The sequence below is a fragment of the Homarus americanus genome, unplaced genomic scaffold, assembly GCF_018991925.1.
Source record: "Homarus americanus isolate GMGI-L3 unplaced genomic scaffold, GMGI_Hamer_2.0 scaffold41807, whole genome shotgun sequence".
Lineage (NCBI taxonomy): Eukaryota > Metazoa > Arthropoda > Malacostraca > Decapoda > Nephropidae > Homarus > Homarus americanus.
In genome coordinates this window covers 88,324-115,872 of record NW_024717057.1, presented here as the reverse complement: position 1 = coordinate 115,872, position 27,549 = coordinate 88,324, and the positions used below count along the sequence as shown (strand labels likewise).

The 27,549-nt window shown below is 37.9% G+C and overlaps 1 protein-coding gene across 3 annotated transcripts in view; it reads left to right on the top strand.

Annotated features, from left to right (window-relative positions):
- LOC121858790 (LIM domain kinase 1-like) overlaps positions 1 to 27,549 on the top strand; it is an 89,868-nt gene that overhangs the window by 17,414 nt on the left and 44,905 nt on the right. For 2 of the 3 annotated variants that reach the window (XR_006087511.1, XM_042355425.1), the window contains exons 7-11: positions 1,260 to 1,289; positions 10,747 to 10,879; positions 19,916 to 20,024; positions 24,432 to 24,558; positions 26,623 to 26,758. Coding sequence is in view for 2 of the 3 variants with exons in the window: in XM_042355425.1 (XP_042211359.1) it covers positions 1,260 to 1,289; positions 10,747 to 10,879; positions 19,916 to 20,024; positions 24,432 to 24,558; positions 26,623 to 26,758 (535 nt within the window). In the remaining variant the exon portion in view is untranslated. The remainder of the gene's footprint in view (positions 1 to 1,259; positions 1,290 to 10,746; positions 10,880 to 19,915; positions 20,025 to 24,431; positions 24,559 to 26,622; positions 26,759 to 27,549) is intronic. The other variant, XM_042355426.1, reaches the window with a different exon arrangement.

Genomic DNA, 27,549 nt, shown 5'->3' with positions numbered 1-27,549 from the left:
GTCCTTTCTGTAATTAATAAGAATTTTTTTTCTGATTGCCAAATGCAGTGGCGAGCCACAGAAATAATTTGGCCCGCGGGCCGCGCTTTGCCCACCCCTGCTATAAATCATTTAGCATTTCAGCAGTCATGATTCTGTATCAAAAGCTTTGAATTGCTACCACAACACCACTTTAGGAGCACTATCCTTGCACCATGTGGTGCTCACTTCACTACCATCTGGAGTTCAGTGACCTTACCAAGGCTTTACTAAGTATACAGTCTCCCAGTAAATATCCCTGCCCACTGTGCTTTACCCTGATTGATCTGGACTCCTAGTAACTTACCATGTCCCTGATTATTGTACAGATGTCAGTCTCTCCTACCCCATCCTATGGTCATAACCATTGTCAAGGTATGGCAGTAGTCACCTCAGTCCAGTCTTTGATAGTAATGTTTCCCCCACCCATTTGACGACAGACCTATATCTGTACCATCATTTAAACTGATATGTTCCCAGTTACCTGGTAATGCTATGATTCAGGGCTGTCCAGAACACTGATTATTGTGACATGTGGTGTTTGGGATTGAAAGACATGACTAAACTATCTCGTAAAATTTTAATGAACTGCACTTAAGTGATGTCCTGGATATTGAGTCCTGATTTCTAGGCTCCATTGTACTTTTATATAGTTATATGTACAGGTACATATAAAATGTTTATTAACAGTTTGTTGCACTTGTTCTTGGTTTATATATATATATATATATATATATATATATATATATATATATATATATATATATATATATATATATATATATATATATATATATATATATATATATATATATATATATATATATATATACACACAGTATATATATATATATATATATAATATATATATTTTTTTTTATTATTTTATTTATTTTTTTTAACTATACCTGTACTACTGTATTATGAATATACAGTATGTAGCATTTATTGACTAACCTATTTCTCTCTTCCTCTCTAAGCCAATAGATGAGTATAGGGAATTGATAATAATCACTACAGTATAACTAATTGAAGTTATTATAATGTTTCTTAGATATTGCTTAATTTTCTTCTTTGCTGGTTAGATAATAAAGCTCTAAAGGACATGTATTGAGAATAAAACTTGCTGTCATAGACATCCCAGTAACCAAGTTCGATAATGGATTGTTTTGTTGAGCCAAGAATTTCTTAAGACTGTTGATAATGAAACGGGTTTACTAACAATAATCCCTATGTTTCAGTGTTCCATCACTCAAAGAAAGGTTACAACAGTGAGTATATTAATCCAGATGCTTTATACACACTTATTTTCCTTTTGTAGCATGAAGTTGATGTAGTGTAGAGTAACAGAAGTGTGTATTGCTGTGTAATACTGTACTGGTTTATGCACAAGTGTTTTAAAGTGACATGTAGTTCATATTTTCATGCTTTGCAGAGGTATGTTATGGATAAGATTGGACCCAGTTTTCAGTAATATTTGAATAACTAAAGTCCACAGGGTCCTGTCTATAAACATTTTCAAGTACTGCATGCATGGACAGTTACTGAAACACCCTGATGAGTATTTTTCTCAATTCTGAAAACCAGGCTTATTTGCACCCATGGCTGTACGTAAATGTATCTTTGCATGTACACTTCTCAAGCCAACCTTTCTTTTTTACAGGTTATCTACTGAGCATTATCATAGTACAGAATGTGATCGTAGCTCTTCTAGGGTTGAACATACGGTATGAAAGTTTTTACACTAGTTAATGGAATGGCGCTTGTTGTGCTGGATGCATTTGGTAACTTTTATTCTTTTGGTGATTTTTATTCTGTGGTCTTATTTTGTTGTACAGGCATCCCTCGTTATACGAACGTTCAAGGTACGAAAATTCACTTATATGTTTTTTTTTTTTTTGGCTAAATTACTACCTCTTTTTCATGTTGCAAAAGCTTCCCCCGCTTATATGAATTTGGCTCCCCCCAAAAATTCTGATCGCACGCCTCCAGGAGTCAGCTGGGGCGGCCACATCCCCCTAGCTCCCTCCCGATCAGGCTAAAGTAGGAGTTACGGTTATTTTTCAACTTGTAATTTTGGATATACAGTATAAATATAACTTTTCATATTACAGCACTTTCATTTAGTTAATGCACACACAATCCTACATACAAAATGTAAAAAAATAATTATCATAAGGTCAAAACATAAAGGGAATAAAGATTTTTTGTGTGTGAGAATGGAAGCATTGCTAAGGGTAGGCAGAGGTGGTCGGGCCGTGTTGCTATGGCAATGCTTGAGGGCGGCCACATGTGAAGCAACCAGCTTCTATGCAAATTGTGCCACTGGCAGCTGTGTTAAACTTTGATTTAACTTTTGCTTAATAGTTTTAGCTGCATATTTTCATCTAAATTGTATTTTATTAAGGTTATTCATGTGTTAGGTAGTAAATTACATTAGTTGTGTATTATTTATCACTAGTTAGGTAGTTTTTTCTTGTTTAGGAATAGATTTTTTAATTTTTTTTGTATGATTTTGTTTTTGTTTTTTTGTCATTGGGGAGCCGAACTCTGTTTTTCCCGTTCTGTTATTCGAGACACAAAAATTCACTTGATGAATGTTTTTTGGAACCTAACCCATTTGTATATCAAGGGATACCTGTATTTATTTGACTATGTACTTGGATTTTATCTTCATGCTGAGAAAAATGCTTCAAAATGTTATATGTATTTTCAGATTACTGATGTACTGTAAGCTTTTATGTTTGCTTGTTGCTCTTGTAGGAGATGGTGCTTACCATGTGTGTAGCTAATATTGGTGTAATATTTTTTTCTAATTGCCATCATTTACAGCTGATTGTTTTGAAGTTTCTCATTCAAAATGATAAGCTAACTTACAGCAGAGGAAGTAAAACTACAAACTTTGCCTTTGCTCATAATATGGCATCTTTAAGATGTAGATACTGTATTTAGTTAGCACTTACACAAAAAGGCAGTCATGTGAAATGTGAATTTTTAGTGTACTGTATTGATAACCCCACAATAACCCGTGTGATATGTGGATAATCACAAATTTTATAACTGTTGCTATGCTGTGTCTGTTTAGTGTGAATTTGCTGACATTTCTTTATGTGAATGTACAGTACAAACATTAGTATGTAAAAGCATGTTCTTTTGTGAACGGCATTTAAAAGAAAGTTGTAATTAATCAAAATTTACTTGATCCAATGAACAACTCTAGCAAATGTGTGCTTGTTATTATGCTGAATATTGTTAACCTGTTTACAGAAACTCCTCGGGTTACAGATTTCTGACTTAACAGATACTCTTCCCTAATTCCCTGAATTTTCTTTTGTATATCGCCCTTGATTGTCATGCAAAATGATACTAAGAGTACACCTGACTCACTATATGTGAATTTGCAATTATGCAGGGACTCTACTTCTACCCACAATTCACTTATTGTGAATTTTTTTTTGCTATTATTCGTTCTGTGTAAGATATAAGATTGGAAAAAACAGGGGATGAGGTGGTCTGTGAGATGGCATGTTGCCAGTTGTCTTATTTTATAGTTTTATATTATATTTTCCTTTTTTCTAAGACACATTTGAATACAGTATTGTAATAAATTTTCCACAACTCTTATAGCATTACTGTTGACATTTAGTGTTTCTTTTTTATGAAAAAGTGCCAGAATTAAGGTTAGGGGAGCTCCATAAATGGTTGTGGAACACATGCCCATTTTCGCCATAAGATTAAGAAACCACTTTATGCAATTTCAAGTTATGCAGGGATTTCACAGAACGTATTCCTAGCAAAGCGACGGTAAGGTGTACAGAACCTATTTGTAATAGATCTAGAGCAGTAAATGAAAGTAAATCAGCAGTATGAAGGTGGAAAACTATTGCCATGCTCTCACGTGAACTTGGTCTCACTATCTCAATCGTACACAAGATTGTGAAGGACAGGGCATGTGTAAAGGGACATGTGAAAGGCTTGGTTCCTTTAAAATTCACTGTAATAACAAAGCAGCAACCACTTGTTATTTGTGAGATAGAGATGAAATTACTATCCTAACACTAGTTTTGTAGTTACTTAATTGTATATACTGTATGTACTTATCTTTCTTTCCTATGCCCCTATTGCTACTTTTTAATTAATAAATAAGTATTGTATCATGTAAGTATAGTAATTGTATATACAGTACAATATGTGTACTGTACTACATTTGTTCAATGCTTATATACCAATGGAAAACTCAATTACCTCCACATGAACGTACCAAGCTTGATAGTGTGTGAAGGCTCAGGTAAGACCTGTGGCACTGCAGTGCCATAGTCAGGGGTGAATGAATGGACATGAAGCAGTGAAATTACTCTGTTTGCAACAAGATACAAGCAATAAAGGAGGCAAACCGAAAAATGAACTCTCTAATACATGTTATGTAGCATTGTTGTGTAGCCACAAATGAGTGACTAGGACTGTACTACTGGGAACTGGCAAACAGGGTTATCCATGGTTTCATGGCCATGACTACGGCGCTGCATTACCACATCTCGTAAATATGCCCCCACACACACCAAGGCCATGGGACGTTCATGTGGAGGTAACTGCATCTTTACCAAACTGTATAGGTTCAGAATCTGATTGAGCCTAAAGATTTTTAAGTTAAAAGGTCCACGGTCATGATTACTATAACCTTGTTGATTTCTAACATTACAAGGAATAGTACAACCTACATCAGTGTTCATATGACCACTAATATAATTTGGAACTTACCCTTTAATTCACTAAACTTAATTACTCATTACTCATTTGTGTTAATATGTTTCACATGCACATATTATTTAGGTTTCGTTGTCTTGGAATTATTTTTTAAATTCCTGAGCCATTTCACTTTGGATATTAGTGAAAAGACATTGGAATCAAATGATAAGAGTATATTGTACTGTTTTGGTAATATTGCAAGTTTGAGGTAGGTTTAAGAAAGCTCCCCCATCCTCATCTTTATGGGTTCTATATCTGTGGGAACATATCTCGTCAGTGCTTTAGTCTGTATCAGATTTATTACACTGATATGTTTACAATCATTTGCTGGGCTGATGTCACTTTGAAAACTAATTTTTGTTTTTGTTTTCAAAGTGGAGTTATTAGTTTTAGGAGATATAGTGGAGTCTTGATAATTCACAGGTTAGGTATCAAATGACAATCTGAAGTATCAAATTGCAAATTACAGTTTAATTGATTTAAATAGAAATAATATTGTGCATAATTCTTAAAAAAAATACAGTAACACACAGAAATTGTACAAAAAGCAGTTCTATATTACATAAACTGCTCCTTTCTTTCTCATCATGTAAGTTGCACCAATGCACCAACTTGGACACATGCAGGTAGGTGCACAGCTGGTTGTGACCACACTACATCAACAAAGAACCAGGAATTTAATGCCATACAATAACTCTGGGGTTGAGTTTGGGATTTTTTTTATTTATTTATTTTTTAATTTACATATTATTTTTCCCCCCAAAATATTAACCACCTACCAAATGAACCTAAATAACATAAGGGAATTATGGTGAATTTACATAATGTTGTAGTAAGGAAGTTGGATGTGTGCTCAGCTCAGGAAGGGGGAGGGATGGGATGCTCAGTCTCCCCCCCTCCACCTGGTCAGCAAATGATATTTGCTGATTTGGCTATTCGCGGCTATTTTGAGACCCAAACCCCCGCGAAATTTTAAGGGTATGCTGTTCTATATTTATTTATTTTTGTATTGTGATAAATATTGGTAACATGCACACCTACAAAACATACCTTGATGTATCTAAATAATGATTGGAACAAAGTAAAAATGAGGAAAAGGAGGTAAGTACATCACAGTGTGGGTGGCAGTGATCACTTGAGGTCTTCACTGTGTGGCAACAGCTATGGGCTTTGCCGTCTGCCAGGTGGTAGACGGAGTGTTGAGAAGCGCTCCAGAGAATTGGCATGTTTTTAAAACACATGGAGAAGATGAGAAGACAGCATTTATTAGTATTTATGTTTTGTTTGACTGCAGCTGAACATGTCTAAAGATAAAAGAAGTGTTTTGTTTCTAGTTGATATCAACAGTTCATCAACTACTTTTCTTCACATATGGCATCCACAAGTCTTGGCAAAATACAAGGAGCTTTATTATGTCTGGGTAAAGATTCTCAGATTTATTCCCCCCAAAGAAAAGTTTAGTTTTAAAACTGATATTCTAAATATTACTTTAAACTTGATTATCCTTCTATTAGTAAGTCCTCACTTAACGTCATTGTTACGTTCTTGAAAAACACAACGTTAACGGAAAGAACATGAACGGAATCAATTTTCCCCGTAAGAAATAGATAAAATACGCTAGTTTCGTTCCCCAGCCTCCCTTTGCCCCATAAAGTACATTACATATACATAAATTCAATGGAATTTTTAGAGAAAATAGTATATATTATACATCCAAAAAAATGAATAAACTAAATCATTTTGTATTGTACTCACTGATGGGCGGAGGTGGAGCGAGTGGGTAGTGGAGAAGAGGAGGGTGGCGAGTCACTGAGACCCGGAGGGTTTAAAACCTCCATTTTCATATCAAGGCTAATGGTCTTACGTTGCTTCTTCACAACACTAGCATCACTAGCACTTGATGGGCACTTGGAAGCCATTTCGGATGGTTACAGTACAGTATTTAGAGCAAAGACGCTTAAACATGCACGTACGCTGTGGAAGCCTAACAAAGACTGGGGACGCTGTGATGCTCCGCGAGAGAGCATAGCATGCCAAGATGAGAGAGGGCGATGCGCCATACAAAGTAGTTGTGATGACGTTAAAACGAATTGGTCGGGACTTTGTCGGAATCATGGGTATCTAAAGAATAGCGATGTTATAACGAAACAATGTTGCCGGGGGTAACGTTAAATGAGGACTTACTGTACATATTGTATTTTATTATATTCATCTAGTTTTATTTTTGCATCTATGAATTTTTTCTCAGGACAATTTTCAGTTATGAAAAGCAAAATTAATTTAAACTAATGTGCTGCATTGGTCTGGGATGATATGCATTTTGATAAAAGTTTTGGAAGTACAGTACTGTGCTATAACTTTTTTATTCATTAGCGATCTTTTTTTTTCCAGATGATATTTTTATAGTGCCTCACCCTTTGTGTTGCAGAATTGAAGCACTTATGCTACTTTATGATAATGTTTCCTGATACAGTAGACATTTTTTGGAAATAAAAATTTGTGGTAGCTTTGAAGGGATCTTGTTTGTTCGACAATGTCTTGATGGTGCCTTAACTAATTTGCTCTAAATTTTGACACTTTCTCTTGTATCATTCTTTTTTCTTGTTGTATTAATGTTTGTCTTGCTTACTATACTTGATTTTAAGATTGATTTACAAAGTGATATCGATTTTGCTCTTGTCTTGACTGTTTCCTTCTGTTGGAGATTATTAAATGGGTTAATAATTTTCAATATGTTACTGTTTTGTTGTATTATAGACTAAATATTGAAGTTTTCTTAACCCTTAAGCCCCGGGTTAGGGTGCTGCTGGCAGTACCCCGCACGCGTGGTTAAATCGAGAAAAAAATCAACATTTCCAAAAACAAAACAAACAAAAAATGACTGGAAAATAGGCGGACGTTCTGGAACGTCACCCGGGGCCTAAGGGTTAACAATGTGGGCTGTCTCTGCCTTAATCCTCCGTTGACATTCTAATCATTTAAACTTTGTACGGATTTCTGTGACATTTTATGAGAAGTCATTGGAGCATTTTAATGTCTTGTATTGATATTTGCCGTTTCAGTCGAGTAAGCTGAAAGAATTTGTGTAACATGTACATTTCCCTAATAAAGGAATTTTTAGCAAATTCATCAGCATCACATTTATGTTTTAAAGTAAAAAATCAAAATTTGTATTGTTGTTGAAATGTTTTAAAATGATTTGCTAACACTTATTGTGCAGGCTTAAGACTGTCAAACAAAAATATACAAAGAAAGATATGGTAATCTTCAGTACACCTTTGAGTATAACTATTTAAATATAGCATTATTTACTTTTTAGTTGAGTACAGTGAGTACAGTACTGTGTTCTTAATTCTCAGCATTTGATAGTGATGAAGTTAATACAGTACTCGTAAGGTGATAAACAAAATGGTCAGTTGTAAACCAACAGTGTTTATGTTTATTTGAGGCCTAACTGTAATATAGGAAATAATTTTGTATTATGAGAACATTTGCATTTTCAAAAGCTAGGAAGTTATATTTGCTGCTTTGACTGTTTTGTTGTAATTTTGCATGTAATACATAGCTTCTGAACAAGTCAAGGAACTCATTTGAAACTTTACACAAATATGCAGCTTGATCAGAAAATGTGTCACGTGTTAAATTCAGGAAATGTTTGTAATATGTTAGAGTTCAAAGATCAACTGGTTCATCTTTCAAAGAATTTCATTTGGTTCCACTGATCGCTTTTTATTTGTGAAATATGATAATTCAATACTGTGTATCAATTTCCATGAGATATGGATATAGGAATTTAGAAAATTACTAAGTCATTTAGCAGTTACACAGCAGACTAGGATCACATCCTTGAAGATCATGTTTACAAGCTTAATGACCAGTTATAAGGAGATCATATTAAAATTTCATATGGTATAACTGTTCAGTATTCCTTAGTGTCTTCTTTCATGAGATTTTTAGGGGAAACATCTCCCACAAAGTGAGTTTTCCAGAATATTACAAAAAATCAAGTGAATGTTTATGCATTATCAAATCTAATTAGTTCAGAATCATAATTCTTACCATGAGGGATACCTTTCTCTTCTTCCAAGCCTCAATGTACTAGACCACCACTCTGTTAGATACTAAGAAAATCCAGAGACATTAAATTCCTTCACTTTAGTTTGATTCAAACTTGTAAACATTAATTGCAGTCATGTTTACAGCTCACATTGTCTCGCAAATTTTGTGAGGTATTGCAACCACACATGTCGCGTTTTCTTTTGCATTTTTTAAGATTTCCTCCAATCATAGACTTTTAATGAATTGTCACTGACAATACTGAGGCTAGTAGTAATACTTGAATATTTACCATTAGTGTGTAACATAGTCCATACTATCATAAAAAATAGTACATTGTGAGAAAAATGCCGAAATTATTACATACAGTACAGTATATAGACAAGTCCGGAGCAAAAGCCAAAGAGCTAGTGAAAAATGCCAAGGAGTGGCAATTTGGCTGCCAAAAATGGAATAGGGATCAAATCACACACATATTGTACATGGATCCACATGCTCAAAGACTGCTGAGTCAGTGTAAATGATTTCTAGTAAGTTGTTGTAGCATTTTCTAAGGAATGCACTGTCAAAAATAAAGTACAGGACAATCTCTCCTCGACAAACAAAAATTTTGTCAGTACACAGCGCGATCACTAAAGTCGGGACTCAAAAATACGTAATGTGAAAAATATTTTATACGACCATGGCCGTCATATGTCTGGGTTGTTGTAAGTCGAGGAGAGACTGTACTGTGAAAGTAGTGAGTAGTGGTTGGAATTCCTCTAAGATGTATGTCCAAGACTGCCTTTACTACTTTTTTCCAAAGGTATGACAGTACAGCTACCACGGCTAAATTAGTAACCCCTGCTACTCTGAACACTAATGTTAGCACATAGGGTTTTTCGAAGGCTAAAGAAAGCAATAAAATGAGACAATCTCCAGTGGTGACTACTTTAATTTACTCTAGCAGCATCACTATTCAACACTGTATATACCTTGCCATAGTTTGGTTCATGGAAAAGGTTTGCATCTGCTAGGATGATGTTTTATTTTGTTGTGAGGCTTGATACACCTATATCACCCATCATTTACAAGTGAGAGTTAAGGTTGATAAGTTGACTTGAAGTTGTTGAAGTGGTGTAATAATAATAATAATAATAATTAACGGTTTATTGAAAGAGCATGGCAGCCAGAAGGCTGAAAATATACAATTACATAATTGGGGAATGGTTCTCTTGATTTACTAATGAAGTACAAGTAGCATAAGTGATACAAATATGATATATAATAATTAGGTGTTGACGATTTTTACAAAGGTTGAGACTGCGCTGTTCTTGTAGCAGTCAGTTCGTGCTCGTATGGACTGGATGCGGTTGGGCAGGTGTGTGGCCAAGTGGCCAGGACAATAGCTTGGGGCAATGCAGGTGTGCTCCATCCTTCAGGTTAGGTCAGGTGAAGCCGTGAGGTCAGGTCAGATCCAGCCACAATCAGTATTGCTGTGTTTTTGTGCTTTTCCTTCGAGTTGAAATTGCCACTTTTGTATATCACTTGTGGGTTAATGGTCAATCTTTGCACTGTACTGTTGGTGTGAGGATGTTGATAAATCCAGATGGGAAGGAGGAGATGGGGAAGGGGAGGGCCCGACACACCGGGCTGGCAGCTGTCTCCATGATCAAGAGACCACGGCCGCGTGAGCGGGCAGTGCCGAATACACACGTCCTTACCCTATGAAGGCTGAGGGAAGTGTGTGTGTGTGTGTGTGGAAAATATTATGAGAAGGTTTTAAGACTGCATGTAGGCACTCCCACTCATGACTGTTAATTAAACACTTTTAAGCAGTAATTTATATACAATTCCATATGCATTATACTATATATAGCTTTTAGGCATGTGGGACCAAAACATGAAAATTATGTATAATAAAAAACAATATTCTTTACATCTCAGGTTGGATTCTGCAGCAGACTTAATGTCTCTGCATGTTGGAGATCGAATTCTTGAAGTGAATGGAAGACCTGTTGAAGACCACTGTATTGCTGATATTGAAAACCTTATTACTTGCTCTCAGGATGTGTTGCAGGTTAGTGAATGAATATAAATAATTTTTGTTTTAGTCTGGTTATGTAAGGTATCTCTTGTCTTTTTCTGGTTATGCAAGTTTTTAGGACTGTATATCTTCTTCTTTTTCTTTTTCTTTTTTTTGCTGTCTTATTTGTAAAGAAAGACTATTCTTCAATTAGTTGTTTCTTCTTTCCTCATACAGTAGAATATGTGGTTTATTTTTTATTAAGGCTTGTAGTACCCAAGCAGTTACAGTGCAGTTAGGTTCCAGTCTCAAAATGATCTTTCTCATTCATCCAATAACTTAATATACTGTACTTTAAATACAACAGAATATTAAACAGTTTTAATGATAAGTAAATTTGCCCCTCACCTTTAATGGTGATGAGGATGATGAATTTGATTTATTGTTAATGTTGAAGCCAGAAGCACGAGGATTTGCCTGAACAATATGGAAGGTGTGGAGTGAAGGTGTCAATGGCATTGACAAGTGCGATACTTGCAGCAATGCTTGTTCTAATTTTTGCCATATTTCTTTTCACTGTAATTACAGTCAACTCATTTAGGCTGCAAGCTTTAGGTACAGACAATAAATCTTCATCCGTAGCAAGTCTGTTCAGTATCTCCTCTTTCTGTATTACAGTATAGTGAATGAATTTTCAGCTTCTTCACACATGTTGTATAAAGTCTGGCAAGGATTGCCAGTTTGCCCTCCAATAGTGCCCTAGTTGGCACCAAGAGGGGGTGGGGGAGGTGGTCGTGCCCAGGTTGATTTAATAGAAGACCCTTAATGGGTAGAAATTGAGTATGAATAGTGCGAGGGGTTAGATTATCTACAAAGTTGCACGTATATTGAGCAGTGGTCCTCCCCACCCTGCTATATGGCAGAGAGACATGGGTCACATACAGGAGGCACCTCAAGGCACTTGAAAACTTTCACCAACGTAGTGTACGTTCCATCCTCTGAGTTTGTTGGGAAGACGAGAGCAAATGCCAGTATTCTCGCTGACGCCAACTGTAGGAGCATCGAGGCTACCATTATCCATGAACAACTACAGTACATTGGACTGGTCATGCAACCGCATGGACAACAGTAGACTGCCAAAGCTCTTACTTTACAGTCACCTAACGAATGATAAATGTAATGCTGGCGGGTAACTGAAAAGGTATAAGGATAGTCTAAAGACAAACCTGAAAAGTGCCAAAACCACCCCCTCACCTGTGAGACGATTACTCCACACCGTAAAGCTTGGAGGAGCACCACACAAGAAAGTGTCAATACTTTCGAGTTAGCCTGACTGCATACTGAGGCAGACACGCGCCAACAGCGGAAAGACGCTGTGGACAACTCTGCCGCTCATGACGCTCCGAGTCCCACTGAATCACTCATGTCATGCCTTCACCAGTGCATTCGCCCCAACACTGGATGCAGAGGATGACATCAAGGAGGCTTTTTATGCCAATCTTGACAGAGTGCTATTCTCTATCCTCAGAGAAGAAAAGGTTGTGTTCCTTGGTGACTTCAATGCCAGAGTTGACAGAGATGCTGACAATTGGCAGGAAATCATAGGGAGAAATGGATTAGGCAAGTGTAATCCCAATGGCCTAATCCTCCTCAGCATGTGTGCTGCACACAATCTCCCTATCACCAATACCTTGTTTAGGCAGGCCGACAAGTTCAAGGGTTCGTGGCAACACCCACGATCCAAGCACTGGCATCTCATTGACTACATTATTGTTAGCAAAATAGATTGCCGTGATATCCTCATCACCCAAGCCATGCTTGGCTCAGACCACTGCGACATTGATCATCGAATCGTCAAAGCCAAGCTCTCGCTTCGTGTCGCTCCAAAATGGCAAAGGCAACAAGCCTCTAGAAGAGGTTTTAACACTAAGCGTCTGGAGGATCCAGCAGTAGCACTTGCCTTCAGAGAACAGCTCGAACATGGGCTGATAAACAACTTGACAACAAACAACCCAAATCCCAGTGCCGAATGGGGTATTCTTGACACTGTCACGACAAAAACCTGCAGAGAGACCCTCGGCTTGATCGAAAGAATACACCAGGACTGGTTTGATGAAAAGACCCAGAAATTAATGTAATCGTCAATGATAAATGTGCTGCTTCAACTCACTTGCAGAACAACCCTCAGTCTTGAACCAAAGCTAATACCTTCCGTAAGAAGAAAGTGGCGGTCCAGCATGAACTTCGCTATCTAAAGAACGACTGGTTTAAAATTAAAGCATATGAAATGCAAAAACTTGCAGATCAACACAAGCTGTGCAAATTTTTCAATTCCATTAAAACATTTTATGGGCCAATCACTAATGGCGCAGCCCCTCTACGCTCATCCAACAGTAACTCACTAATTAAAGACAAAGAAGGCATCCTTCAGTGCTGGAAAGAGCACTACCATTCGCTGCTCAATCGAAACACCGATGTAGTTGTCTTGACTACCCAGCAGGTCCCTCAGCATCCAGAGCTGACCCACCTCAACTATCCTCCATCCCTGGATGAGGCAGCTACTGCCATCAAACAGATGAAAAATAACAAACCCTCAGGGCCTGATGGAATCCCATCCGGGGTGTATAAAGCAGGAGGACCAACTGCCTTCACTCTCTCCTGGATAATATATGGGAAAAGGAGGAAATCCCCCAATCTCTTAAACATGTCTTCATCGTCAACATTTATAAGAACAAGGGAGACCGGTCAGACTGTGGCAACTACCGCGGGATCTCGCTGCTGTCCGGAGTTGGCAAGATTATCGTCCAAGTCCTCCTAAACAGACTTCTTCCTGAGGTGGAAAACTTCCTCCCAGAATCTCAATGTGGCTTTAGACCATCACGTGGCACCACTGACAAGATGTTTAATGCCCGCCAGATACAGGGAAAGTGCAGAGAACAGCGTTGTGACCTGTACATGGCCTTCATTGACCAAACCAAGGCCTTCGAATCAGTCAACAGGGAAGCCTTCTGACTGACTCTCAGTCATTTTCGCTGCCCACCAAAATTCATTGCTTTTGTGAGACAACTCCACGATGGCATGAATGGCAGTGTCTTACACAATGGCACCCAGTCTGAGTTCTTCCCCATGCAAACGAGGGTAAAGCAAGGATGTGTACTGGCACCAACTCTCTCTTTCATTTTCTTGACTGCCTTCCTTAATTGTGCCAGTTCCAATTTGGGGCGGGGTGGATACAGTACCAGATGAAGGGTCTTTTCAACATAAGATGACTCCAGGCAGGAGCAAAGGTGTCAGCAATTTCCATTGCTGAACTTTTGTATGCAGACGACCTCACCCTTGTCGCTCACACTGAATGGGACCTACAGAAAATCCTGACACCTACGCAGATGCTTATGCACACTTCGGCCTTGAGGTGAATGTTGGCCACACACGGTTGATGCATTTTTTTTTTTTTAATGGAGAGGGCGCCCCCTCCCCATTGTGATAACTGCCTGGTCCCATTGACTGTTCAATACCCCTTGGTGGAGTGCCCTAGTCTCAGAGATCTTCATAGTAAGCACCTCTCCCAATGACGGGGGGAGTTGGGTCTTACCGTCTCTCTTTGGTGTTGGGTAATGTTGGAGAGGATGTCCTCTCCATTGTGGAGGAAGCCGGTCTTCTACACAAGCTTTGAGTGTTATCTATTAATGTTTAAATGTTTTGTTTTTTATGAAGTTCTGTGTTACAGTATTTGTTACCTATGTTTTTTACCATGCATTACAGTCTCTCCTCGACTTACGACATATTCGACCTACGACAACTCGGACATACGACGGCCATGGTCGTATAAAATATTTTTCACATTACATATTTTCGAGTCCTGACTTTAGTGATCGCTCTGTGTACTGAAAATTTTTTTGTTTGTAATTCCCTTTAAAATGGCTGGTAAGCATAAAAGTGAGAGTTCTCGTGGTGCTGAGAAGAAAAAGAGACACCCATTTTAGAATTTCTATGTATTATTTTCGCCTTTTCGACTTACAACCTGGTCGTCGGGACGGAACCCCGTCATAAGTCGAGGAGAGACTGTATTTGATTTTAGTCTTTTAAGCCGTTATTTTAAATCAATCAATCAATCAGTAAGGTTAGCCTACTGCGAGCATGTCCCGGGTAGCAATTGTACACCACGAAAATGGGTGAATTTTAATCTCTCAAAAATATTATGTGTATATAGTTCGTCCCCTTACTGTTTGCATAAAAATTTTATTAAAACTTGAATTGTACTCGAGTCCAGTACATATGGTAATCATGATTGTAATTGTAATACAGTATTGTATATGAAAATGATTTTGATCATAATCGTAATAAGACTACTGTACTGAAACTAATGTAATCTTAGTTATATTGTAATTGCAATAAAGGAAATACTGTACAGGTAAACCTCTATTTTGCGATGGGATTAGGTTCCTGAAAACCCCATTGCAGGTCAAAATAAGGGGTTCAATGGGATAGGTTCCTGGTCAGTCGGACACCCTTATGTATCACCCAAAAAATAAGAACTCCTGCAATACTACAATCACTACAACACAATTAAACAACATTCACCGCATCATTAAGAACAATTCTGGTCGTCACATGTCTCTTCAAGGTTAAGTGGACTCTTAAGGTGAGTGGAGACATCAATCTGAGTCCCACACACACTTTGTGGAGTTCCATGAGTGGGGACTGGCAATGTAGCCTTCATCCTGGCTTTAAAGATGGCGAGCAAAGCTCTTGCCAGACATTTTCAGAGTTACACTGCTTACTTCAGTCACAAAAACATGATAACAGTACTAATGAAAAAAAAATGTAAGAAATGTTACGATGTAGGATCTCATGTTATTGACCTGCCCTGCTCAGTGTCAGGTGGAGGTGGGGTGGGGAAATAGTGGTATCATATTACTGACCTTCTGATAGAATGTCAGGTCACCCATTGTCAGGGTGGGGGATTAGTGGGTTTCATGACCTGAGGATGTCTTCGATAAAGACAAAAGCTAAGGTATTTTTGAGGCTGCTAGCAAAAACATGTTTAATAATTAATTCACAACATCTGCTCTAATTGTGTTAGAGAAATTAATTTGGTTCCATTGCATATATGGAGATTCGTTCCTGGTGACATTGTTTTTTACCTATGAGATATATACAGAACAGTACTGTATATGAAGGGTACAGGTATTAATAAGCACAGATTATTACAGTAACGTATCTTTACTAATTAATGAATAACAAATATACAATGTTGCATCATGAATGACAGTTCTAGTAGAATGAGCGAGAGGCAGAAGTTGGAGACACACAATGGGTTGGAGGGATGGAGGTAAGTAATATCTCCTTTAGTCGGAATCCCTCAAACGTGGAACTCTCCGATAGCTTGAATTAAAAAATTTCCGATACCCGGAAACTTCCGGGGATGGGGGACTTTTTTCCAGGTTTAAAAGATGGGGTAATGCACAACTTCTGGAACTTCCGAGAATATTTTTCCGTTACGCGGAAAATTCAAGGGATGAGGGATTTTTTCCAGCATTGAGAGATGAAAAAATTTATTATTCTGGAACTTCTGAGAACATTTTTCCGTAACCCGTAAAATTCCGGGATGGAGGATTTTTTTCAGCTTTGAGAGAATCATCTCATTACCCGGAAATCTCCCATTGGGAGAAAGTGACCGCACTATCCCTCCCTCACTGCACCGCCTCCTAATCCGAGCAAAAAAGTGTACTATAAACTTTTATTTACAGAATCTGTGCTAATTGTGTTAGAGAGATGAATTTTATACCATAATCATCCTGAATAAAATATCTACAAGACTTCCAATAAAAGTTCTTTAAATATAATTTTTGACATGATATAATGATGGGAATCAATTCATTTATGAAAAAAAAGTTGATACTGGAGTCTATAAAATCAGTTCTAATTGAGTTAGAAGCACCATTTTTTACTCAAATAATCCTGAATAATTTATCTACTAGTATGGTTAAATAAATATACATAAAAAAATAAAAATCTATATGATACAGGTTGACAATCCTTTATCCGAAATCCTTGGGGCCAGAGGCATTTCGGTTTTCGGAATTTTTCGGTTTTCAGAATGGTTAGTTTTTTTTATATACAGTGGTACCCCACTTAACGCGGTCAATTGAACCCAGAGGGTCCCGCGTTAAGTGAAAACCGCGTTAAGTGAATAACAGAACATATGGGATTAATTCCAATAGAACCCAGCCCGACCCCCAAACTCCACTTTTTGACGACAAATAACTATGTTGTAGTAAAAATAACATCTTAATTTTATGATGGTACATGCACACAATTAATACTTAAGAGAAATACAGTCGCCAAGTTAATGTCCATTCAAATAATGGACTCAACTCCCTCCCCTCTCACACTACAGTACACAGCCAGCTAACAGATGGTCGGTCGGTCCCTCCCCCCCCCCCACCCCCACCAACCGTCCCAAGGAGATGTGTGGGATAACCTCAAACTAAAGTTAGGAAAATATAATTGACATTGCTGGATTCCTTGTAAGACCAGGAATATTTTGAATATAAATGTCATATATTTTTCACAAAAGATAACATACTTACTCAGATTAAACATTTTATCTAAAAATTGTATGTTTAATGCAAAAAATATGTTGTTTATATTCAAAATGATCACCAAATTATAAGAATTCCAGCAATGTAAATTATATTCTGGCCGGATAATTTGTATGAATTTTATGAGCTAAAACAAATATCTACAGTTAATAAAAAAAAAAATATATTCTTCAACACTATCTGTCAATCAAAGTACCCCACCTTGCCTCCCCCCCTCTTCCAACCGCGCGGTCAGTCCCAACCCTCCCCCCACCCCCCACCAATCCTCCATTCAAGAGTTTTTAACATTTAGTAATAAATAATACCTCAGATTAAAGTTAGGATAATATAATTGACATTGCTGGATTCCTTGTAAGACCAGGAATATTTTGAATATAAATGTCATATATTTTGGACAAAAGATAACATACTTACTCAGATTAAACATTTTATCTAAAAATTGTATGTTTAATGCAAAAAATATGTTGTTTATATTCAAAATGATCACCAAATTATAAGAATTCCAGCAATGTAAATTATATTCTGACCGGGTAATTTGTATGAATTTTATGAGCTAAAACAAATATCTTCAGTTAAAAAAAAATAATTCTTCACCGGGTAACAGATGGTCGGTCGGTTGGTCCCTCCCTCCCCCCCACCCCCCACCAACCGTCCCAAGGAGATGTGTGGGATAACCACTAAATTTTAATAAATAATACCTCAAACTAAAGTTAGGATAATATAATTGACATTGCTGGATTCCTTGTAAGACCAGGAATATTTTGAATATAAATGTCATATATTTTGGACAAAAGATAACATACTTACTCAGATTAAACATTTTATCTAAAAATTGTATGTTTAATGCAAAAAATATGTTGTTTATATTCAAAATGATCACCAAATTATAAGAATTCCAGCAATGTAAACTATATTCTGGCTGGGTAATTTGTATGAATTTTATGAGCTAAAACAGGCAGTCAGGCAGGGTGGCGGGTGGGGGGTGGTGCGAATCTAAAAATAGCTCTCGAGCCGGACACTCACCGCGTTGCTGTGGAAAAATCCGTTAAGTGAAAGTTCAGCTTTGGCAAGGCACCGTATATGCGAAAACGCGTTAAGTGAAAGCGCGTTGCGGGGTAATACTGTATATATGTGTATTAGCCCACCCGGGCATAGATCACTGACCCACATTGGGGCCTGGGGGTCTAAAATATAATAAAAATTATTATAATAATAATAATTCATAGGTCTAGGTCGTGTTTCTCACTTTTGATCTTTTTTTCATTCTTGTATTTCTTTACTGTATTATTATTTTATTATTACAGTATTATTGTTATTATTATTATTATTATTATTATTATTATTATTATTATTATTATTAATTTTATTATTATTATTATTATTATTATTATTATTAATTTTATTATTATTATTATTATTATTATTATTATTATTATTATTGTAATCATTATTATTTTATTTTGGTGTATAATTATTAAAAATTTTATTTACTATGAATAATTATTATTATTATTATAATTATTATTACTATTACATTTTTGCCCCCCAGGCCCCGATGTGGGTCAGTGATCTGTACCTGGGTGGGCTAATATTCCCTGTTAAAAAAAAAAGCCCCACAAAAAAATTTAGGTTTTTAGAGCTTTTCAGATTTCGGATAAAGGGTTGTCAACCTGTATAGGTGTGCGATGCACTTGCCGACTTGGCAAGTTGAAGGGAAGATGAATATTGTTAATGAGAGTTTGTTTACATCGCAAAAAGGGGAGTGATCTTAATATATCAGCATTGTTAATGCATGTTTTGTAGATGGGAACATTGTAAATTGAGGTTTACCTGTAATTGTAATAATAACCATAATCCAGAATATGTTGCACAGTAGTACTCATATTTGGATTGTGTAATCATTATGTTAATGGAAAAATTTAATATTTGACAATTTTAATTGTAATCATAATCATCACTTGTACAGCCACATGTGTGCTACCAGAATATATTGAAGGTGGGTGCTTAGGCATGATGAATTGGAATATGGGAACTCAGTACAACCACTGCGACAATATAATGAAATAAACAACACAGAGATAGTTGTCTGCGCATGCCATGATATGGTGTGTTGAACCCTGGTGGAAAGCTGATGCACTAGGCAGGAAAATTTTCCATGGCTCACCATTGCACTGCAATGCTCACATTATTGTGTTTTGGATTTGCATTAATACATATTAGTGGGTGTAAAAAATAGAGTGTCACATTATCACAAATCAGTATCAAGGTGTACATTAACATGTGCCTCTACTGTAGTACTGAAACAGTTGATATTTTTTAATTTTAAAATTTAGATGATTTCTCAAAAACTAAATGCTTTGCCAGCAGGTAGCACACAATGGTGCAGCACAGTATATGTTTTTGGGATGATGTTCCATTCATGGGACAAATTTCAGTTTTGATCATTTCTATAATAGCAAAATCATATATGTATTTTGATTTTCAGTTAACCATTGAGCATGATCCAGAGCAGGTGTCGACAAGACGACAAAGTTTTCCCTTTGTGTCACCATGTCGGAACGTCTCGCCCATCCATGACCAGCAACAGAAAGAAGGTAAATCAGTCTCAATCTGTGTAGATAATTTTTCATGATATGCATAGTTTCCTTGATAAGGAATTCTTTAGTTTTACATTTATTTTTCAGTGTGTGTGTGTGTGCATGTGCATGTGTGTGCATGTGCATGTGTGTGCGTGTGTGTGTGTGTGTGTGCGTGTGTGCATGCATGTGTGTGTGTGTGTGTGTGTGTGTGTGTGTGTGTGTGTGTGTGTGTGTGTGTGTGTGTGTGTGTGTGTGTGTGTGTGTGTGTGTGTGTGTGTGTTTTTTTTTTTCACACTGCATTGCAATTGCCCTAGATACTTGCCTTAGCACTGCAGCAGCGTCCTTAGCATTGGTGCTCCGCCGCAGTTCCTCTGACCTCCACGCACTCGCCACATGGCTCCGTGGTGGAAACCTGTAGATCCACAAAGCTTTTTACTTTATGATAATTATATTTTTTAATTCTTGTTGTACTTTCTGTATGGAGAGTTTGTTTTTGCAGTAACTGTGCTTGTAACTGAGTAAAAAAAAAAAAAATTATGTGGACTGTATGTGTTGAAAAATACTTTTTTTCTTCACTTTCTGGATGTAAGACTGAAGTGTGTATGTAACTGAGTAAAGAAAATGAAGAAAATTAATATAGTGTATCTACCTGAAATTATGAGTTGCAAAATAACCATAACATACAAGTCACGGGTAGGGAATGGTTGGAAATATCCCCGCTCTGCCTGGGAATTACTTTTGATGCTCATTTTAAATAATTTTTTTTTCCAGAACATACTTTAGCTGGTTTAGGGAGCGTTCCGGATACCGGGACACTGAATAAATGGTCCGATACCTGTGTACAGGTATTCCTCTGTATTTAAGAAACAACTTAAAGAGGATATTAACACAACTTATTTTTATCTTACTTGGAACTTGGCCTGAGAGTGTAGGCCTTATTTTTTATCATAGATCAGACAGTGTGCTTTACAGGGATTTTTTACCTTCTTGTAAAAAATCCCTCAGTGGCATACACTATTGTACAGTATGTCCATTTGCTTATACAGTGGTCCCTCGGTTAACGAGCACAATTCATTCTAGAAGGTTGCTCGTTAACCGAAACCATTGTTTCAATGGGTTTTGGGTAAGTGGTTCCAGCTCACTGAAAATTGCCTAAAGTCAACAAAAAAGGTAGTAAAGTACACTTACTTTGAGGTGTGTATGTAGAAGTCTCCTGGATGATGATGATGGGAATTAGAATGGGGGTGGAGGAGAATGGAGAAGAGAAGGCATTGGGGTGGAAGAGAAGTCACCCCATGGCGCCATATCACCCATAAAATTTTAGTTCACTTGGTGTAATTCAAGATTATTGTCTTTAAATCAACACTGCACTGCATTAAATATTGTCAATATGTAAAATACATTTCAAAATGACCAATAATTTGCTTGGAAAGAGAAAAAAACGTTTATGTTGAAGAGAGTCTGAAGCAAGATGTTACCTCCACTGAAAAGACACAGAGACTGACGCCTGTATGGTGCGTTGACAGGCTGTTTGGCGCGCTAAAAACTAGTTTCCCTGTACTTAAATTACGTTAAATAATTGTTAAAATGACTAAAAATTTTAATATAAGACTTTTAAAATTATTGAATAGTACAAACTTCTTGATATTTACTAAACTAGTAAGGAATTTAAGCCCTAGAACCGATTACTGTATTGGCGGACTAATATGACAGCTAGTGTGCAAGCGAAAACATGTTGAGGGGGTGCTCGTAAGGAATTCGTTAATCGAGGGAATGCTCGTTAACCGAAGTTAAGAATCTTATGGAAGGTAATTCGTTAACCGAAATTTCGTTAACCGAAATTTCGTTAACCGAGGCGCTCGTTAACCGAGGGATCACTGTACAGTAAGTATTCGTATAACGTCGTCCCGCTTAACGTTGTTTCGGTAATACGTCGCTAAACTTTAGAGACCAAAATATCGTTTAAAGTCCCAGTGATCTGATACTACGTCGTTTTGCGTAGTCACAGACTACTTTCTCCAGCGCATCACCCGCTCTTGTCTGGCCGCACTACGCTCTTTCGGCTCGGTGCGCTGCCTTCATTTGCGGAACGTCACAGCGTCCCCAAGCGACGCTATGCCAGTCTCTGTTATGATTTCACATCATTCATGTGTGCTTAAGTGATTTTGCTCTGAAACTGTACTCTAACCATTTGAAATGGCTTCCAAGTTCCCAACAAGTGCTATGAAAATTAATGTATTAACCCGATTTGAAAAAGGGGAACATGCTGTGGACGTAGCCACTGTGCTTGATCTAACCCCCACAACAGTGCGTACTATCCGGACCAATGCTGACAAGATTAAGGTTAGTGCTGGAAGTGGTACTACTCTCAGTGCAACTAAAATAACTCGTACTAGAAGTACTGTGATAGAAAAAGTGGAAAAGATGCTGGCTATGTGGATGGAGGACCAGAATCAGTGCAATTTGCCTGTGAGCCTTATGGTTATCCATAATAAGGCCAGATCCTTGTTTGACGACAAAGGACGAAGAGGGTGAAGGATTGGAGGAAGAGACTTTTACAGCCAGACAAGGCTGGTTTCAACGATTGAAGCGGAGGTATAACCTCCACAATATTAAGATGATTGGTGAAGCTGCCAATTCATATACGGTTGCTGCCGAGACATTCCCACCTGAATTCAAACAGATTATCCAGGAAGGAGGCTACTCATCGAAGCAAGTCTTCTGTGTGGATGAGACTGGTCTCTTTTGGAAGAGGATGCCTGAGAGGACCTTTATCTCCAAGGAAGGGAAAAGAGCACCAGGCTTTAAAGTGGCAAAAGACTGCTTGACGCTGCTGCTTGGAGCGAACGCTGCTGGCGACTTCAAGCTGAAGCCTATGCTGATTTCTTGCACTGCTAACCTACGGGTCCTGAAAGGTTACTCTAAGGATCACCTTCCTGTCATTTACAAGGCAAACAAGAAGGCATGGATAACCGGCGCCACATTTAGCCAGTGGCTAAACTTGTACGCCGTCCCTGCAATGCAGGAATACTGTGCCAAGGAGAACCTTGACTTCAAAATTCCTACGATTGTTGACAATGCTCCAGCTCATCCTCCCAATCTCGACGACTTGCATGACAGTGTAAAAGTTGTCTTCCTGCCTCCCAACATGACAGCACTGATGCAGCCTATGGACCAAAAGGCGTCATCGCCGCATTCAAGGCGTATTAATTACGCCGTACCATGGCCCAGCTGCTTAAGGCTACGGACAGAGAAAATAAAACCACAATCCGAGAATATTGGCTTGTCTTCAACATTCTTCATGCAATTGACAACATTGGCAAGGCTTGGGAAGAAGTTTCAGAAAGTTGCCTGAATGGTGTGTGTGACGTAAATTGTGGCCCTAGTGTGTCAACGGTTTTACGGGATTCACGGACTTAGTCCCAGCTGTGAATAGGGATATCCTCAGCTTGGCTAGACAGGCAGGCTTTGATGAGCTGGAATCGGAGGATATTGAGGACGTCCTGGCATCCCATACTGAAGCGCTCACTAATGAAGATCTGCAACAATTAACAGAACACAGTCCTGTTGAAGACGACGACGACGACGAAGAACTTCAACGAACGCTAACTTCCAAGAGGATGGCAGAATCATTGAACATGTTCCAACAAGCAATGCAAATGCTTCTAGATGACGACCCAAGCAGAGAACGTAGCTCAAAGTGCAATGCAGCATTGAGGACATTCTTGGTTGTTACACTGAGATCTATAAGAAGAAGAGTAGCACCAAGTGGTCAACACTGGATTCATTTTTTCGTCACAGAACGGTAGAAGCAGCTTCTTCACAACAGCCGGCAGCCAAGGAGGAGCACAAAGCAGCCGAGGAGAAGCAAACTTAAACGGAGGAGTAGCAAACGGGCGGAGAAACCCCAGTCAGAATAGGAGGAGGAGGCAACCGCAGAGTCTCAGTGACTGACCCTCCTCTCACGATCTGCTACGCTCCCACCCTCCTCCGCTCCCGCCATACGCCTCCCCTCCTGCCGTCCTCATCCTTCGCTCCAATACCCACCACACACTCGCCCTACCACCTTCGCCCATCGGTTAGTACTAATGCAAACTTAGTACTCTTAGTTCTATATTATACTATTTTCTATAGAAATGGCAATGATTTTCTGTATTTGTAATGTTTTTCGTGGGGCAAAGGGAGGCTCAGGAACGTAAATCCTGTATTTTATATATTTCGTAGGGGGGAAATTTATCCGCTTAACGTTGTTTCGTAACCCCGATGTTAAGGAGGAACTTACTGTAGATGGCATTTCTGTCAAATATTTTTAGATGAGAAATCTTACTACAATTATTAACCAGTGCCTATTTAATTTGTGTGGAACTATAGAAGCCTGTTTATTGGAGATTTGACAGAATTTCTTTTTCATATTTATTGCAGGTTTGCGAGAGCGTCTATTTAAGCGAAGGGATGAAGGCTATGTATCCGGTACACAACGCAGTCGTCAGTTAAGACGTGGAAGAGGGTGCAAAGAGAGAGCATCCTCCCTTCCTAAGTTATTAGATAAGTAAGTATTAGGAGACAGAAGGAATAACAACAAAGGTGCTCATAAAATGTTTGTTTTCTTTGGTGTGTGTGTGTGCGCATGAATGCGTGCATGCATGCAAAATTTTCTGACATAAAACTACAATAACTAGAATGCTTTTTTATCTGGAATTGAACCAAAACATGAAATTGTCTTGCCTTCACTTGGATACTTTATTGGTGAGTATGTTTCGTTAAATATATCTTCTTATAGATGTTTGTACAGTACAGGTTGTACCTCTCTAGTCCGGCAACCTCAGGACCTGACCGGTGCCGGACCATGGAAATTTCCAGACCATGGAAATTTACCCTTGAAACACCCTGCATAAAGCATAAAAACTTAAGATCGGAAATAAATAAACAAGAAAAAGTAATACTGTTAAAATACTATTTCATTTACCTATAATGCTACCATAATTATTCTTCCAAAGTGAAATGATGGTACTGTAACTAAAATTACAGTTGAGGTACATTAGGGATGTTGGCTATTGGGCAAACTAAAATTGTTCCACACCACGGGAGTTTCCGGACCACAGAATGCCGGACTAGAGAGGTAAAAACCTGTATATAGTTTTTTATGACATTAAGTACAGTATTGTTTATGTTTTACTATTTTCAGACAGTACAGAAATACATTACTACAGAACATTAATATGGTGTCCAATTATTTTTGTTACTCCTTCCATCATTTTGCTGGTTAATGTGACATGGCCAGAAATAACAGCCGATGCACACATTTTCTCATTCATTGTCATTTATTTATTCTTACTGCTCTCCACTCCATTTTTTTTTTTGCATTCCTCACTCATTCTTCCATTTTCTTCTTGGTCTTCACCTTTCTGCTCTATCATCCACCTCCAAATTTTACACTTTTTACTAATCTTTCACTTAATGTCAGTGGCATATCCTTCATGATACCACCTACCGTAAACTAACCTCCAAGAAATATGAAATATATTCATATACAGTAACCTTTTTGTTATCCGGAATCCCTGGAACTCTCCAATAGCAGTACAGCTCCTCCCCGACTTACGACGGGGTTAGGGACCCAAATCCAGGTCGTAAGTCGAAATGGTTGTTAAGTCAAAAATGCTTAAATAATACATAGAAAATCTCAAATGGGTGTCTCTTTTTCTTCTCAGCACCACAAAACGTTGGGACTCGAAAATATGTAATTTGACAAAATTTTGGTACGACTGAGGCAGGTCGTAAGTGCTGGTGGTCGTAAGCCGGGGAGATGTACAGGTAATTGAAATCGGTCTGGAATTTTCCGGAAAAATTATCTTAATTATGGGTCTATAGACGCGTTTCCGGAGATAAAAATCAGCTGCATTTTCTGGAAAAATTACGAGAAAATCTCAACAAACCTCTCCGTTCTGAGCCTGGGAACAAATATCTGAGAGGTTGTATCATACTCCAATGCCACCCCACATACCAGGTGCAAGAGTGGCTTAGCTGCTTGGATCCTTACTTCATATTCTGCTGCCATTGTAGAAGGTTGGAAGCTCATTTAAGTAATTCATTCCAGAACATAGCTGGTGGTTTTTGGAGCATTCCAGATACTGGGACTCTGGATAAACGGTCCCTTACCTGTATATAATAACCCTACAGTATTATGAATTGGCATGTGTGATGCTTGTGACTTACTAAAGAGAACCATTCAGAATTACTGTATCCTTTTACTATTAACCATTGATGAGATATATAGTGGCTTGTACACAACATTTTATGTGCAGTGGAGTTGTTACACAGGAAGCTGAAAATTTTTATGTTTAGGTGGATAAGTATTTAGTATGGTTATGATGTTTGCAAATTTGTATTTATTTATTACTGTATCTAATTCAACCATGCCTAACTTACCTAAATTACATCTATCCATGTAGACTCAGCCAGATTTTTATCAAATTCAACCAAATCAAACCTGTCATAGCAAACCTAATACAGTACTGCACTGTAAAGTTGAAATGTGGAAATTCAGTAAAACAATGAATGACAACTTCCATTGTGCTACTTCTTTCTCTCATCACTTTACTTATCCTCTCCCTAGTGACTCTCCCCGTGAATCTGGCTACTATGATCTGAGTAGAACTAAGTCATTCCGTGTAGAACCAAAGAATCATCGAATCTTCCGTGCATCTGATCTCACTCAGGGAGAACTTCTTGGTAAAGGTTTCTTTGGACAGGTGAGGTTAAAATGTCAATAGTTTTGATTGTCTTGGGGAGTTTTAAAGTGTTGAGAGCTCTGCAGATGTTGATTTGTTTAACACATGAAATACTTGAATATATATTGTTTAGATAAAAGCACTTGCTCTAGTGGGTTAAATTTTTACCTACACCTATTTAACAGAAAATTGATTTCACTTATTATTCAGATTTTGCATTGGTTTGATAGCACCGTACTGCATATTCATCACTTATGCTAACATTGTTTGGGAGCATTCCATAGATCTGAGTTTTTATACATAGTTGTTATGTTTCTCAAACCAATATGATACAGTAGGGTCTCAAGTTTAGCGAGTTTTAGATTTGCTATTTATATGTTTCGTGTCACTTTTATAATTTCTAGCCTCTCAAGAATGACGATTTTCATTACTGGTTTCATGAATCATTGTGGACAGCGCTCATTGTCTGGGTCTTTTGTTATCCGTCGACCCGCCAAGTGTTTTTTGTTTACGGCGTAACAGCAGTTAGTTTGAATGAGCGAGCGGTGCAGTGACCTTGGACTATATAACCCATTGTGCTTATGTTTTGCTAGATTCTTGTTTGACTATTATCGATTCTTGTGTATTAGCGATTCTTGTGTATTAACGATGAGTGAAGTGCGTATTGTAAATGTCTGGAGCAGTTCTGGTGGTAATGATGGCCATAGAGAAGGTCAACAAGGAAAGCCCCCAAGCCAAGCGTGACCACCATAAGGGAGTCAAGAAGAGGAAATACACCCTTAAAATAAAACGAGAGATGCTTGAAATGATCA